This window comes from Echinops telfairi, unplaced genomic scaffold (assembly GCF_000313985.2).
Source record: "Echinops telfairi isolate 266 unplaced genomic scaffold, ASM31398v2 ScPeMD7_60;HRSCAF=208, whole genome shotgun sequence".
In the NCBI taxonomy this organism is placed as follows: domain Eukaryota; kingdom Metazoa; phylum Chordata; class Mammalia; order Afrosoricida; family Tenrecidae; genus Echinops; species Echinops telfairi.
In genome coordinates this window covers 15,028,365-15,044,913 of record NW_022103958.1, presented here as the reverse complement: position 1 = coordinate 15,044,913, position 16,549 = coordinate 15,028,365, and the positions used below count along the sequence as shown (strand labels likewise).

Below are 16,549 nucleotides of genomic sequence, written 5' to 3'. Positions count from 1 at the left end.
GTTCTACCAGCACCTATAGAATAAAAACAAAAAACCACCTCATTGCCATTGAGTTGATTCTGACTCCTGGCGACTCAAAAAAAAAAAAAAAGAAAAAGAAAAAAGATATCTTTGGGTAAATATTTCCACAATGTACAGGTTCTACAGTGCTTCTCTTTAGCATTGTATTTTATTATGCACTTTTTCCTGGCACCGAATTCATGTAAATAAAAGCAACATTGACATTTCAGCAAACAAAAGTAGAAACACAATTTTTTCCCACTATCTTGACTCTTTAAAATAGGTCACACTTGATTCTCAAGGCCATCTGCAAAACTAGTCAAACAGCCTTCTGAGAAAAGATTTCTTAGCAGGAGTCAAGATCTTCCCAGGCCCTTTTTTGCGGAGAGGCTTCATGGAGGGCTTCTTTAAGGGCACGGCTCCTTTGGGGGTTTGCAGTGCTTTTGCTATTGCCACGTGCTCATTGCAGTAGTATTTGTTGCTTCCTTCTGACAGCTGGATGAGCGTGTGCTCTGCGAGATCCATGCACTGGGCATGCACCCAGTGCCCATCTCCATGAGAACAGTAGATCATGGCAGGTTTGTTGAGCTCTGTTGAATAGAATGGTACCCAAGTGTTGACATCTACATCACAGGTCCGGCAGCATGTAATCCAGTAGCCCGTCTCAGATTCATCTTCTTCGTCATCTTCATTATAGGTGTCAAATTCATCATCACCATCAAAACTGTATGCTTCTGCACTGAAACAAAATTCTTCTGAGTCTTCAAAGGGAGTAGAGTCCCCGGGGTCTTCTGTTGACGTCTGACTGTTGGTGAGTGTTTTCGGATCTTCGTTCACTTCGTCTTCAGTACACTTCAGCGTATAGAAATAGAATGCTTCGGAAACAGTCTGCTTATTATCTCCTGGTATCCCAAGGAAAACGGTTCCATTTCCCATGCTGCCTCCAAACCATAGCTTGCTATGCTTAATATCTGGGGTCCAATCTGGGGTCTCCATCTCACGAATTTCTATCTTGTTGTTCTCTAAAGAGACAACATTACAGGCCATTCTTTTCTGATTTTCAAGCTGATAGCCACCCACAATAACAAATTCATCACTGCTAGTTTGAGTCAGGATTGCACTGGAAACAGAGATTCCTCCTGACAAGATGGTGCAACTGACATCCGGACTCCCCAGGGGGAGATCAACCCTTATTCTGTACAGGTTGGCGGGGCGGATGTTGTTGGCAAGTGAATGGCCACCTAAAATATAAATGGTGTCATTTCTGGCAATGGAGACATGAAACGATAGCCCGTCGCGAAGTTCTGGAAGAGTGTAGGATGTAGAACATCCAAATTCAAAATCCACCAAGAAAACATGTGGCAGGCAGTCAATGACACGATTCCACTTTTCGGTGGTTCTTTGGGTTGGAGGTGTGTAGGAACGGCCTCCGAAGAGGACACCCATACTTTTCCCTCTGCTGTACACCACGTTAATGGAATGGCCATATCTGGCTTCAGGAACCTCTCCTACCAAATCTTTCTCCGTGCAGCAAAAAGTAACTTTTTTGTTGTTCTTGCACACAACAGACATGATATAAATCTTATCAGAAAGCTCATTGTTGGGCGTTTTCCCTCCATGGATGATGTATTGGTGCTTTTCAGATTCAAAGCTGCCTTTGAACATGCAAGTGGCTGGGTATCGGAGAGGAGGGAGATAGCAGGAATCCTTGGAGAAAAGTGCAGGCTTCAGTTTGAGATGGTTGTGCTTCATATCAAAATGGAAAACTCCAGTGGGGCAGGATCTCTTAGGCCAACCTTTCTGGCCAAAGAAGAACACTTGTCCATCAAAATGCATCAGTGAGAAGCCTGGTTGAATTAAGGCGATATTATTACTAACTGTTACCATCTGAAGCGACATCGTGTCTGATCGTGGGTAGATCTTTTATCTGAAAGAATTACAAAAGTAAATTGACTTACAGTATCTCTTTACATAGAAATCACTTGATTAAAAACCCAAACCCACTACTGTGGAGTGTATCCGGACACACAGAAACCCTCCCTATACCGGGTTCCAGAGCTCGGCAAACTCTAGGGACGCACACGGGCTCATCCTTCGTCCTTTGAAGCGGCTGGTGAGGGTTTCAACTGTCCATTGTGTGGTTAGCAGTTCAACGTTTACCTGGCAGCGCCTCCAGGATACCTTTGGGTCACTTGGGGATCATATTAAAGTGCAGTGTCTGATTCCATATATCTATGGTGGAAATACAAATTCCCAGCAGGGTCGACCAGGAAGGAATCAGTTTGAAGGCCTGGTGGGAAAGAATTCAGGTGCTAGGAGCCCTAGAGGTTTACGGGCTCTGTGTAGGGCTGTTTTTAACAGTAAGGTCGTTTAAGTCCAAAACTACCGGCCACTCTGCGGCAGAAGAGACTTTCTACTCCCGTGAAGATCTACAGTCTCAGAAATCCAAGGTGGCGCTTTCACCTATCTTGCGCGCTCGCTAAGAGTCACAATGGTTTCCTCTTGAGTTTGGTTCCCGTTTGATAGAACCACAGAACGTTTGTGCCGAGTGCACGCTAAGTAGTAGGGACACGTTTTGATCACGGACCAACCGCGTTCAGAGTTCTGGGAATTGTAGTCCGTTTTCACTGGAAGCCCAAGCATCCGTCTGTAAAAAGAACTACATTTCCCAAGAACCAGCACGCTCGGGGTTGGGTTGCTAAGAGATGTTTTTGGGCTCCTGAAGTGGAGACTTGTAAGATGTCTCTCTGAATAAAGACGTCAAAGTGCGAAGCGACTTCTTGAGCATCCAGGCGGAGCGCTAGGGAATGGGAGGTGAGAGTCGCCCGGGTACCATCCTTCTGGTCGCTGGGCGGCGCCCGCGCCTGCACGGGTGTCAGGCTGACTCCTGCTCAGCGCTGCTGGGGCCTGGGACTTAAGACACGTTGAGTGTTGGAAATACGGTCCTTACACTTTGGCTGAGCACCACTTTAAAGCCCTTTGTTTTCCCACCTCTCCCACCCCACCACCTTTTTTCTTTTTCCTTTTTTAAAAATAGTTCTTTTAGGGGTGCGGAGAAGGCTCGGGCACATAATTCTCTGCGTTTGGTAAGAGTAAAGATTAATGACTCTTACTTCAGATCTCCTTTGAGTCCAAGAACATTGACCAAAGTAATTCTTTGACAGCTCATTAGTGAGCTGGCACTCAGCAAAGAGGTGTCAGAATCCATACAGGCATAATGCTTGCATTCTAACATTTATAAAAGGCATTCACCAGTTGAAGTAAGCCTGATACATTATTTTAGTGAGAAATGTCAGGAGTCTTAATGTGACATGCACTCCTTGTTTGAGGAATGGAATCTTAGATCCAAAGGTTAGCAGAAACAAAATAGCATAGATTTCTTGGGCTTTGAAGAATAAATTGTTAAAATGCTTCAAAAAACGCAAAAAACAAAACAAAGGTTGGTCTCTAGAACTTGACTGGCTTGATTCAAACCCTGGCTCTGTCACTTATTAACCATGTGACCTTGGCAAGTTATTTAGCCTCTCTGAGCCTCAAATTCCTCATCTGTATAAGAAGATACATGATTTAAATTATGACTAGCACAAGGCTTTGCTAGAGTAAATGATTGTTTATACTAGAATTTTTTAAAAGTTCACAATTACTTGCCAGTCATGGAAGGTGATCATTGTCATGCTGAAGATGATTAGAAGGGTCTTTAGGATCTGGGGAACTGATCAGAGGAGGTGGCTTAGTGCCATTTTGGACGAGTAAGGATGGGATCAATGTGATGGGGGTAGTGTTGTTGTCAGGCGGCATCGAGTCAGTTGGGACCCAGAGTGACCGTGCACAACAGAATGAAACACTGCATGGTCCTTTGCCATCCTCACAATTATTCCTATGCCCGAGCCCATCGATGCAGCCATGGGATGTGTCCAATCCATGTCATCGAGGGCCTTCATCTTTTACGCTGCCCCTCCACCTTACCAAACATGGTGTCCTTCAGGGACTGGTCTCTCCTGATGAGAGGCAGTTGTGGATCAAGAGGCAGTTGTGGGAACAGAACAAGGAACGGAGGTTGTGAGATCCATTTAGATAACAGGCAAGATTTTATCCTTCTTTCCACTCTTTTCTTAATTCCTCATTAAATGTCCCAATCCAAGTCCCACCTAGCTCTTAGTTGCTCTGTAACCACTTTTCTTTCAGTTCTTTTTAACAATGGATAGTGGGGATAGTAAGAGGTATTCTTACTTACTCACCAGGTGAAGTAAGCTTGTTAAATTTTTTTATGATTATTACCTAAGAGGGATGTCAGGAGCCTTCATGTGAAATGCACCGCTAGTTTGAAGAGTGCAAACTTAGATACCAAAGGTCAGTGGAAACAGGGTAGCCCAAATTAGGACCTATCGATTGGGTTGTCTTGGGGAATCTGTGAGATAAAGGAAACCCCAACCGGGGACTGCTTAGTTGATGTCGACTCATAGTGACCCCATGTGTTGCAGAGTAGCCCTGAGCTCCAGGGTTCTCAGTGGCTGATGTGCAAGGAGACTGCCAGGTCTTTCTTCCCAGGCACCTCTAGGTGGACTCAAACCTCCCACCTTCCCATTAGCAGCCAAGTGTGCTTACTGTTTACACCAAGCAGGGATTCCTTCCATAAATGAAGCAACACGTGCAAAATTGTATAGCACAGGGCCCAGCATAAAGTAAGTACTTAATTGATATGTCTGTTTTTTTATTCCCTCTGTAATGTGTCCCTTGGATCATTTAGAATCTATGATCACTCTAAGGAGATGTTGGTGTTTTGTTTTTATCTCCTCCCTTTAAAGAACTTCTATCCATGAGAGGGAAGGCATTGCAAACTATCCTCTTGGATTTAGGATTTGTAATTTACTGCAAATCATCTGTGCTGGAAATGCCCTCAAGTTAGCTTTTAATAGTGATCTTGTGGGTTACAGTAAGCTGAAGTGAGGACGTGGGGAATGAGAAGAATTAATTACCAACATTGTGAAAACACACTTCTTTTCCCCCTGCAGCCATGGTGGTTTGTAGTTCAGTCATTTACCCTGCTCGTGAAATACTCTAGGCCAGTGTTTTATTTCTTCATGGCCTCGCCAAGTATATCTGAGCAAAGCCATCTGGGCAACTTGGAAAATGCTCTCCCTCGAAAACAAAAGGGAGCATTGCTGACCCTCCACTCAGCACAAGAAAACCACGGGTGATGGTGCTGATTCCCAGAGAGTTGCTTCCTTGGGGTGGAGGGAGTCCTGAAACCAAATCCTGCTGGCTTCACATGGCTTCACATCCCCTGCAGACTCGCTGGGTTATCCTGGAAAACTAGCCCCACGAGGATAATGGATTCCAGATCCCCAGAGAATAAACATTCTCTAGAAACACGTCCTTTTCAACAGCAAGGTTTCTTAAAGATGTTTTCTTGTTAGCTTCCTTAAAAAGTTGTCATAAAGAAATCAACTTCTCATAAATGTAAAATGATTGTTTTATATAAAACAAACAGTTGCTTGAGAGACACATAAAGAAAACGAACCATTTTCCTGCCAAGATCCTTTGAGATTTTCCAGTGAGAGTTTCTGATCTGGGCTCCTCCGGATGCCTTGCTCCTGACTCATGCCTTCATATCCCCCCCAAACCTAAAGCCCTACAAGCCATCCAGTCAACTCAGACTCATAGTGCCCCTATACAGAGTTTCTGAGACTTTAACTCTATGGGAGTAGACAGCCTTATCTATATTCCATGAAGCTGTTTGTGGATTTGAACCACAGAACTTGTGGTTACCAGTCCAGTGCCTGCCTAACTCACAGCACTAATAGGTCTCCTTTAAAAATACTGATGAAGTTTATTACCACTGAGGTGTGCTACCTTCTTTTGTGGTACAGCTCAAGCATTTGTATATTTTCCTTTAAATTATTTAATTTTTTTATTATGGTCAATATTGAGGTAACAAAACCGTGGCCATTTCTACACTCTTCCCGTGAGCAGTTCAGGTACTACATTAACTTTGTTCATGTGTTCACTGTGTGTTTAGTTTTCAACGACCTGTTTTAAATCAAGGCCGGATGGTACATGCATTTAAAGAACAAACAGGAACATTGGAAGTCGCTTCACATTCTTTTGCCATGTTTAGTTAGTTTTTTACTTTTCCCTTTTCCTTGGAATAGACTACTGTATATCTTCCATGGTTTGAATCGGATGATGTTGGCCACAGCTTGGCTTTTTAAAATCACTTTGAACGAATTATACTAGCTCCACAGTGATCCACTGAAGTGCTCATTTTTCTTGAAGTAGACCAGACGAAAACAGGAAGGTGTTTTTAAAAAACAAGACACTGGTCTTCAACAGAAGGAAGTCTCAAAGTCAACACATTAAACATTCTTTCTCAAAGACAGAATATTTGTAAGACCATTGAACTTCAGTATTCCCCCAGCCCCATGCTAACCTGTCCCAGCAGGGAGACTTGATTGTGAAGTTGGGCAGAGTAAGCACTCCAAGGTGGGACAATAGCACAAGGCTGGGCTTGTTGCACGTACACCGAACTTCTTTTCTTCCTTCCGACGAAAGATACTCATTTTCTCAAACATTTAATCTTACAGTTCAGATAACTCCATCTAATGGCAAGTTGTTTGTGTAAGAATTCAGACTATTTTGCACAGCTAATCAGGGGGTGCTGGTAGTTGAGTGGGTTATGGGTTGAGCTGCTAACAGGAAGGTCAGCAGTTTGAGCCCAGTGGCTGCTCTTCTGGAGCCTGATGAGGCTGGCTGGACCCGTAGAGATTTATAGCTTGGGAACACTAGGGAGCACTTCTATTCTGTACTACGCGAGTCAGTAACTAAGAGTCAGAATCGATTAGATGTCAGTGCTGCTGCTGTTGTTTTTCACGGTGGTCAAACCAGGGTTAGGTTTTCCTTCCGACACTTAAGCCAGAGAAGCAGGCATGCACCAAGATGAATACACCGGGCTCTGTGGATTTGCAGCCTGGTAGCAGCCTGCAACCAAAAGGCCACACAGATTCCAACTGCCACATCACCCCTGTCGCGTCTGGACACCCAATCCACCTGTAATTCACACACTACCGAGGTGTGGCATCAACCTTGCCCTTCACATTTCCCAACATAGCTCCCAGCTTTCAGCTTTGGTAGAAATCAAGGTTTAGGACCTACCTGAAGGCCAGAGGGGCTGTTCACCCTTCCCTGAATGTTTGCCGCTAAAGCCAGGAGTGAAATGTCAGGCCTGGGGGAAGACTGACTGCCCACCACAGCCGACGTGGCAGTGGCAGCCGAAGGCCGACAGTTAAGAGGGTGTGTGTGTGTGTGTGTGTGTGTGTGTGTGTGTGTGTGTGTGCCTGCAAGTGTCCTAGCAAGTGCAGATCTAACGAGCACAGCTCTAACGGGTGTAACTGACTGTGACTCTTTTTTCTCTCAAGGTGGTTGAGGGAGATAGCCTCAAGCATTAACCATTTCGTTACTAGTGAGCAGTGGAAACACAGTCCACCATTCACTTGGAAAGGAAAAAATATATAAATGTTCTAGCTGAAACCTGATTTATTTTTAAATTAAAATGATTTCTTTTAGAAAATATAATTCTCATGCTGTCACTGAATACTGTACCTAACCCAATGAGGAATTATTCGTCTTAAAGCAGAGACCACTAATAATCCCAATGCCGGTCATTAAACCTTGGAATTGCTCCCCTGTAGCCTCATTTGCTTTAATGCAAGGCTGAGGAGTTCTTGTTTCAAAGCAGTGGTTCTCAACCTTCCTAATGCCTCGACCCTTTAATATAGTTCCCCATGTTGTGGTGACTCCCAGCCAACGGAAATATGCGTTTTCTGATGGCCTTAGGCGACCCCTGTGAGAGAGTTGTTCGGCCCCCAAAGGGGGCATGACCCATTGAGAACCATTCTTTTAGAGGCTTTACTCCCAACTCGCGTGTGAGCTGCAGTGTCTCGCTGTGCAGGGTAGTCATGGCCGCAAGCTTTTTTTTTTTTAACCCTTCTGAGCTTTGTCCTTGGTCAGATGCTGCCCTTTTGATCTCAAATGACTGATTATTTTGAGGTATGGGGACCTCCTTAGGGTTATTGTCCCCCTTATAGACCTCTCTATTGTTTGGTGGAAAATTGAGCCATGGGGGTGATGGGTTTGTTTCTAGACCAGAAAGATGACTAAGGGTGACAGTCTTGGGGGTCCTACCCAACTCTCTCTCTCTGGTCAGTAAACCTGGCCGGTTTTTTATGATTTTGAGGTCCGGTCCGTATTTTTCTTCTTATCTATGCGGGAACTTCAAAGGCGCTCCTTTCTAAGTAGCTGGCAGTGAGAGCTAGCTGGGCTCACTCTTCTGGTTTCAGGGACATGGCGCCTGATGTTTGCCTGGTTCATTAGTCATGAGCTTTTAAGTCCCAGTGAATTCTAACCGAAGTGGCCTCTATAGAACCAGGTCTTTGTGGACTTGGCTCTACCAATTGACCTTGCCCTTCCTGAAACCATGGCCCTGAGCCCAAGCCCAGCAATTCCTTTCATCAAGGTGTTTGGCTCTGTCAAAGAAGTTTTCCTAATTTTGACCCCACCACATGTATGAACATATGTGCAGCAAAGTTGAATTACCCATGTACCCAGATGTCCTGTGTCTGATTTAGGTGCACGTGGGTATACTCCCACACCCGTCAGCCTGTGCGTCACTGTTACTGCGTATTTCATGAATGTTGCCCTCAACTCTTGTTCTCTTCTCAGTGTGGCCCCCGCAGCCACCTTCTTTTACTGACCTGCCTTTTACTGTATAGTGACGTTCCCTTTACCCACGTCAGCATGTGTCCACTCTCTAGCCAGTAATTAGCCGTCCTCACCCTCCCATCCCTGTAACTATAAAAGAATGCTTCTTTCAGGGTGAAACCCTTGTCCTGATTTTGTTCCGTAGTGGTTTCATACAGTCTTTACCCTTTTGTAACTGGCTTATTTCACTCAGCTGCGTGCCCGCCAGGCTCATCCATGTTATGAGATAGTTGCCAGATCTGTCATTGTTCGTTAACACTGCCCAGGGTCCCACGGTGTTCATGTGCCATAGTTCATTTGTCCATTCAGCTCTTGATGGACATTTAGGTGGTTTCCATCATTTTGCTATTGTGAATTACACTTTATCCGAGTGTTTTTGAATGTGTGCGTGTTTTTTAAAATCTGGTTAAGCTAATGTTATTTCAAGTACACTATGAGTATATATTCAGTAGATGTATCGGGCTATTTAATCACCCACTAATGTTGGCCATTTAAATCCGTTTCCGTGTGGCGTGGATGACACAATGCAGTGGTCAGAGGTAGACAGCTCTGGGTTTGAGTTCCAGTTCTGCTACTAAGTTACCACTTGAATAACCTGTTTGTGCTTCAGAATCCTGATGTAGGCCATGGCAGTGATCCCTACCTTGTTGGGAGCATTAATGGACGGGAAGTCCCTGGTGTGTAGAATGTACTCAATAAACCTTGCCCATTGGCGATACTAGGGAGCCCTGCTGGTGTAGTGGCTACACATTGGACTGGTAACTACAAGGTCAGTAATAGGTTTGGTTTATTAATGATACTATAAATATACTAGAGGGCTTCAACAAGTTTGAGGAAAAATAGAATTGAAAGACAATGGTATTTTTTTTCACAAACTTTGGAAGCCCTTTAATATTATCTGCATAAGGAGCCCTGGTAATGTAGTGGTTAGGCCTTGGGCTACTATGAGCCGTGTCATCGGTTCAAAACCACCAGCCGTTCTGAGGGAGAAAACCCAGCCTTTCTACTCCTGTAAAAAAGTTATTGTCTCAGAAACCCCAAGGGCAGTTCTATACTGTCATAGGGCTACTTTGAGTTGGAATCAACTCAATGCCTGAGTTTGGTTTTGGGGTTTGCGTATGGGTGCCCTGGTGGTGTCGTGCATTATGGATTGGGCTGTGAGTCACAAGGTCAGTAATTCGAATTGACCAGTATCCAGTAAAGATTTGCAGCCTAGGAGACCCACAGAGACAGTGCTACTCCATCTTACAAGGTCACTATGAGTTGGAATGGACTCCAAAGGTGTGAGTCTAGTTGAATTTTGAGTATTTATGTAAGTGACTATTATATTTTTCTTGCAAAAACATTAGGATATCGTTTCAGGATTTAAATTTTTTTCTTTAAAACTAATGATGTGAGTAGTTCTGTTGCATGATTGATGCTCAATCGAAATTGTTGATACATCTTTCCAGAAAGTAGCATCATCACCTCTAGTTTCCATCATAATTTTTTTGTTTGTCCCCCAAAAGTTGTTGGGCTATTTCCCCAATTTTTGTGTGGACCCCTGATAGCATAGTTGATTACAAGTTGGGCTGCTAATCACACGGTCAGCAGTTTGAACCCAACAGCTACTCTGTGGGAGAAAGAGGAGGCTTTCTGCTCCCGTAGAGAGTTATAGTCTTGGGAGTCAGAGGGGTAGGACTACTCTGTCATAGAGGGGATGGCATTGACTTTGGTCTGGGGTATTACGTATTTGTGGTGTTATGGAATGATCATGTACTTGGAATTACAAAGACCAAAATAAAACCAACAATAGCTCTCATAAATTGATGTCCTGGATATCTTCCCAATACATTCAAACTCAGAAAAAAGCACTTGGTAACCATGGGCAAGTCTAAGCAAGTATTTTAGCTTTTGAGTTTACTAACACCCCAACAACACTAGTTTGTGGCAAAATGTTGAGTTGCTAAATGAATCTGTTGTTTTCTGAAAAGACTGGAAATTAGTGGCATATTTGAAAATAGGTTTTAAAAGCCCGGGCCTTGGCCACACTATTTAATTTTTGGTGATTTCAACCAAGGTGTCTGAGCTAGCAAGGTCCTCAGCATGGAACGAATGATGGGATAGTAGGCACTTTTTATCGAGTACCTACTATGTACCGAGCCCCAGGGAACATCAGAACAAAGTCACAGAGGTCTTATCGTGGCAGAATAGATGTTGTCGTGGGATGAAGCAAAGTTTGTTTGTGGATAAGCACACCTTCAGCCTTCCTTAAAAGTTCCCCAAGAGGAAGTCTCAAGTACAGTTACTCAGCCCGGTCTTCGCTCAGAGCTTGTGTGTGCCTCAGAAGACAGGTGTGGAGATCTGTTTCCGCAAGGTCAAGCCTCGCCAACTGCATGGAGCAGCTCGGCTCTGACAAACACGGCGCTTCCAGGAGTGCGAATCTGCTCAGTGACACCAGACAACAATGAACTAAACCAAAAGACAGCAGAGACACAGGACTATCAGTCAGTGTAGTTATAGAATAAAATACGTTTATTTCATGGAGGAGGTTGGGGATCAGAGACTTAGTCGTGGGGTATACTGACATAGGAAAAGAACAACAACAAAAAAGAAAGCGTAATTAGAAAAAAAATAGAACGGTAGACTTGGAAGACAACTTCCAGAATAATCTCTTAATTTTTATATCTAAGCTAGTTAAGGCCAAAAGAGTTAAAATAGCTTGACAGAAGTAGCCAGTTCCTGGCTGGTGTGACCATGCCAGGGTGGGGAAGGAGGGGGCACTAAAAAAACCTGTGATAGTTTTTCTATGAAACGCAGGCTCACCTCATGGCTCCTGTGCCCAGTTTATAAATGGAGGAAGAACTTAGCATCTACCCTCAGTGAGTTAGCAAGTGTTTGCAGTAAGGTCAGCGGCAGCTTTTCACGGTGTTGAGGAGGGGGGTGGACAATTATTTCTCTTTTAATAAAGCTTGTGATTTTCCAAGAAGATATGTACCTAGTGTTGGAGAGGGAGATGCCTGGCTTGCTTGCATCACACACCATGAACCACAACAGAAACTGGCAGAGAAAAGAGGAAGGAAAAGGAAACTCAGAGACAGCCGTAATCTACAGTTGGGATGATGGATTGTTAAGAGAAAGACGTGACAGGTGACTTGCCATTTTTATTTAAAGCAATTGATTAAATATGGCCCCCTGACCAGAATGACTGGTCGCTTCCCATGCAGCAGTGGTGCTCCACCTTCCTCAGGCCGCAGTCCTTTCAGACAGTCCTCATGTGGTGGTGACCCCTCAGCCATAACATTGTTTTTGTTGCTACTTCATCACTGTCATTTTGCTACTGCTTTGAATCGGGCGACCCCCGTGAAAGGGTCGTTCAACCCTCAAAGGGATCACGACCCACAGGTTGAGAACTGCTGCTATTCAACTTCCATGATCTTTGATTCAAGGAGGACGAAGTATGTTTTCTATCAAACTGAATGGAGAAAAATTTCAGAGGAATTTTGTCTTTTGTGCTGGAAATAAATCTCTTAAAATTAGTTGGTAGATGAGGGATAAAATATATATGTAGGTTACTACTTTTGCATATAGAAACCATGCTGTCAAAAATATTTTGTGTACGTATGAAGGTACATGTGTATGTTGTGTACATTGAAACAAACTTGCAAAAACCCAGCATGGGAAGAAACGAGAAGCTACGGTATTGCCGTACTTACTGCTTCTGAAAGCCCTTTTGATAGCCTCCGGTCACAGGAATTTGGGATTAAAAATAGTTGGGACATGTATCTCCCAACTCTTTACTTCTTTTACGAGAATGTCAAGTGCAAAGGTTGGTTTTATTTGATCTGGCATGTTGAAACACTTAGAAATGAACTCCTAAGAGCAGAGTGGGCTGGGTTCCGTTGGTCCACACCTGCTCCTCACCAGCTGTGTGGGTTTTGCTTTGAAATCGGGTTTCTTTTACCATGCCAGTGCTGTGCCCTGTGCAGGTGGCTGGCAGGCCGGAGGAGTTGAGGGGAAGCAGGTCACTTTGAGAGTGGATGCTTCTGAGTCACTGTTGTTATGCAGTGAAGAGAAACAATAGGAGGACATGTGTCCCCTGTGAAGGTGAGATTACATTTGAGCTAATCGATATTTTATGACTGAACTATTATTGTGCCGTATGCACACAAACACTTGCAGTGAAGGGCCTTCAAAAATGTATAGAGAAATTCATTATCTTTTAATTCCACCTTTATGAAGACCATTTGTGTAGTCTTGTGTACATCCACACACACATACCCATGGAGGCTTCAAAAAATTCCTGGAAAAACTTAATTAAACAATAAGGGAAATTTTCAACAACCTTTTTGGAGTTTGTGTGCATGGTGTTTGTATGCAGAAGCCCTGTTGATGTACAGTCACAGCTTTGCCAAGGCCCACTGCAAGCTCACTGTGATCATCCGTAACTCAGTGATGCAGGTGATAACACTTCTGAAGACAGGATCAATAATTATCAAGGGTTCATGAGGGAGGGGGGAATGAGGAGGGAGGGGAAAAATGAGGAGCTGATTCCAAGGGCTCAAGTGGAAAGCAAAGATGATGACAACAAATGTACAAATGTGCTTGGCACACAATGGGTATATATATATGTATGGATTGTGATAAGAGTTGTACAAGTCCTCAATAAAATGATTTGAAAAAAAAAGGAAATAAAAAAAAAGTAGACGAAGAAAAAATGAACATGGCTGAAATAAGTGTAAGATTCACTTTTCTTAATAAATGCACTAATCTAGACATAATGTGCTTATAAGAGGGCTGTTTGGAGGTGACGCTACAGTGTTGACTTGTGATTCACACAACCGGACATTTTTCACAAAAGTGGATAAAGGAAATGCCACAGAGCAGATCATCTGTCCAATGTCCCCGACAACAGCTTTTGTGGAATTGCTCTTCTGCTGCCTCCTGCAGCTTCGACGTGCACGCTTCATCTTCGCGAAGAGCGGTGGGGAGTGAGCAGTGAGAGGCAGTCCAAATGCTTACCTGTCTGCATTTGTCTTTGTTGACTGAATTAATACCTGTGTAATTGAGAGCAGGCTAGTGCTCAGTTGACCTGCCTCGGTGAGTCGATGTAGACAATTTCCGGAGCGGCGTAAGCAGCTGGAAGGAAGAGCATTGAGCAAAATAACATCGATTTTGTACAGTGTGCTCGTGAACAGCACGGTTGGATGAAGGATGGCCTCAAAGAACCTCAGCCCAGTAGCTTGGATGGATGAGCAGGAGAGGGAGGCCATTTTTTGTGGAGGAAGATTTCTGCTTAAGCTTGTAAATTTATAGATAGTATTATTCCACACTCTCCAGAGATTTCTGCAGGAGGAAAACAGAATGCCTGGCTCCACATTCTTTTTCTTTTTTCCCCAAGCCATTTTATTAGGAGCTGATCCAAACATCATACCATTTCATAGTTTAAGCATATCAAGCAGTGTTGTACAATTGCTACCCAATTCAGGTTCAAATAGTTTTCTTCCTTTTTGAACTCGTTGATATCAGCTAACCCTAACCCCACCCCTGCTATATCCCTCAGGAACCCCTACTCTAGTTGTTGTTTCTATAGATTCACTCATCTTGGGTTTCATATACTGAAACACATAGAAAAACACACAACAGAGACGCAAGGAGGCTCTGTTATAAAATACAACTATGTATTCTGACAAAATACAACAGACATAAACCCCAATATGAAAAAGAGAGAAATATAAAAATGAGATCAATCCCTAAGTGTACCAGAGGGGAGATCAAGTGAGAAGGGTTTTAACTGTTCAAGGTAGATTTATCATTTTAATCTACTGCAATCATTTCTCCTATACTCTATGTCTAATAAGAAGGTTATTTCCATCCCATTATGGTCAGAGGGGAATCACCAGAGGCTTAGTCTCTGTGTAGATCCAGCAAATGTATTTTGGGCTTCCACTGTCATCCATAGCCTTTTGCACATCAGAATCTCACAGTTTGAGCTCTGATACTATTTCCTCCTTCAGAATTGGATTACATAATTTCCAATCCTTGGATCATGGATGTTGGTGTGCTTCTTCATGTGGTCTTGGCTGAAGTTTCACTTAGATGGCTGCTTGTTAGGAAACAAGCCTTTAAGACCCCAGATGCTGTTCTGTATGGTAGCTGGGCACCATCTAATTTCTTTACTACACTTTGTTATAGCGCCCATATCTTCTGTGTTTCCTTGATGAGGGTGAGTAGTGAGCAGGGCCAGGTCACAAGAGCTAATTGTTCTTAGGTTGGTTGCTCCAGATTCTTGGTAAACCTTTGATATTTGTCTTTTTCAAAATCTCTTTTGCATGAACTTGCTTACTTTTCTCCTGCCACCCATTCAAACTTTAATTTAGATATAATTGAATTATAGATTCAGAAGACGATTCATAACTTGTAAAGAAATGTACAGGGCAGTCCCAAGCACCCTTGGCCTTGCCTTTTCCAGTGATAACATCTCGCATAAAGCCCAGTAACCTGTGGCCGTCCAGTCCAGTCCAGTCCAGCTCTTGGTGTGGGACCACGAGTATCTGAGCAGACTGTGCTCCCAGGGTTTCCAGGGCTGACTTTTCGGAAGATGATCACCAGACCTTTCTTCTGAGGTGCCTCTGGGGGGATTTCAGCCCCCAAGTTTGGGTTCACGGCTGGGTGCTTAACCATTTGTACACTATAGTATATGATACTATAATATAAAACCTAGGCAGTTGATGTTGGTACAGCTCACAGAGCTTTCTAAAGCATCACAGTTACATAGGCACTTATTGGTGTCTATGTTTATAGCTCAGTTTTATCATGTATGTCATCTTGTAGCTACCACCACAATAAAGATGAACAACAATGCAATGAAATACAAGGCAGTGCAGTACAATCGCCACAAGACTACTTACTGAATCCTCTAGCCATGCTCACTTCCTTTCCCATCTCTAACCCAACCCCAAACCCACTGCCGTTCCCTAGGGCTTGCCAAGGAACAGTTAATGTAAGCCTGAAGCACCGGGTGGGGCACAGGGACCGGAGTAGGGTGGGAAACAGAGGCCAGGGCGGGGTTTGCAGGGGAGATCCCGGAGCCCCACTGAGGAGAGTGAGCTTGAAGGGGCACAGGATCTCACTCAGACAGGGGTCAGCTCACCAGGGTGCAGGTTCTGGCAAGAGGAAGTTGTCAGACCTGCATGCAGAGTCTCTGTTTTGGGTGGGGGGTGTTGGCCTGGCATAGTGTGGAGGCAGGAGTGGCGGGGGGAGAAAGCTGGAGGGGGTGAAGCAGAGCTGCTTGGGTTTGCCTAGAGGGTCTGCTCCTAAAGAAGGGGCCTGAGGGGCATTTCAACTTGGACCTCTGGAGCCTTAGGGCAAGTGGGGTGGTGGTCTGGGCTTGCTTGCTGCTTTGACTCAGTTTGCTTTGCCTCAGGGCACAGTACAGATGGCAGGTGACTCTGGAAAGGGAGGGGAGTGAAGGGGAGTCTGCAGGACCCCCCAAAGCCAAATCAAACCCACTGCTGCCAGGACGGGAGGGACAGTGCCTGCATAAGGCTGGTGGAGGTGTGTGTGCCCTAGTTGCCATGCTGTGGGATACACTCCTTGCTGGCTCTATCTTTTTTTAATTTTGTAGTTAAAATTTTTTAAAAATCATTTTATTGGGGCTTATACAATTCATCACAATACATAGATCAGTTGTATAAATCACACTTATACATGTGTTGCCCTCATCATTCTCTAAATTCGCTTTCCTCTTGGGTTCCTGGAATTAGCTCATTTTCCTTTCCCCCCCTCCCCCTCCTTCCTCACCCCCCCTCCC

The 16,549-nt window shown here is 44.1% G+C and overlaps 2 protein-coding genes across 3 annotated transcripts in view; one reads left to right on the top strand and one right to left on the bottom strand.

The window, feature by feature from the left end:
* Window positions 1-315: 315 nt before the first annotated feature.
* Window positions 316-1,899, bottom strand: RAG2 (recombination activating 2). The gene has a single exon (XM_004708304.1). The coding sequence runs from the start codon at window positions 1,897-1,899 to the stop codon at window positions 316-318; it is 1,584 nt and encodes a 527-aa protein (XP_004708361.1).
* An 827-nt stretch (window positions 1,900-2,726) lies between these two features.
* The window catches only part of IFTAP (intraflagellar transport associated protein), a 64,896-nt gene continuing 51,073 nt past the window's right edge, over window positions 2,727-16,549 (top strand). For both annotated transcript variants that reach the window (XM_045291028.1, XM_045291027.1), the window contains exon 1: window positions 2,727-2,814. In XM_045291028.1, the coding sequence (XP_045146963.1) occupies window positions 2,808-2,814 (7 nt within the window). In that variant the 5' untranslated portion in view covers window positions 2,727-2,807. The remainder of the gene's footprint in view (window positions 2,815-16,549) is intronic.

Excerpts from the sequence above, each read along its gene's own strand:
- RAG2 (XM_004708304.1), bottom strand. The coding sequence starts at position 1,899 with ATGTCGCTTCAGATGGTAACAGTTAGTAATAATATCGCCTTAATTCAA.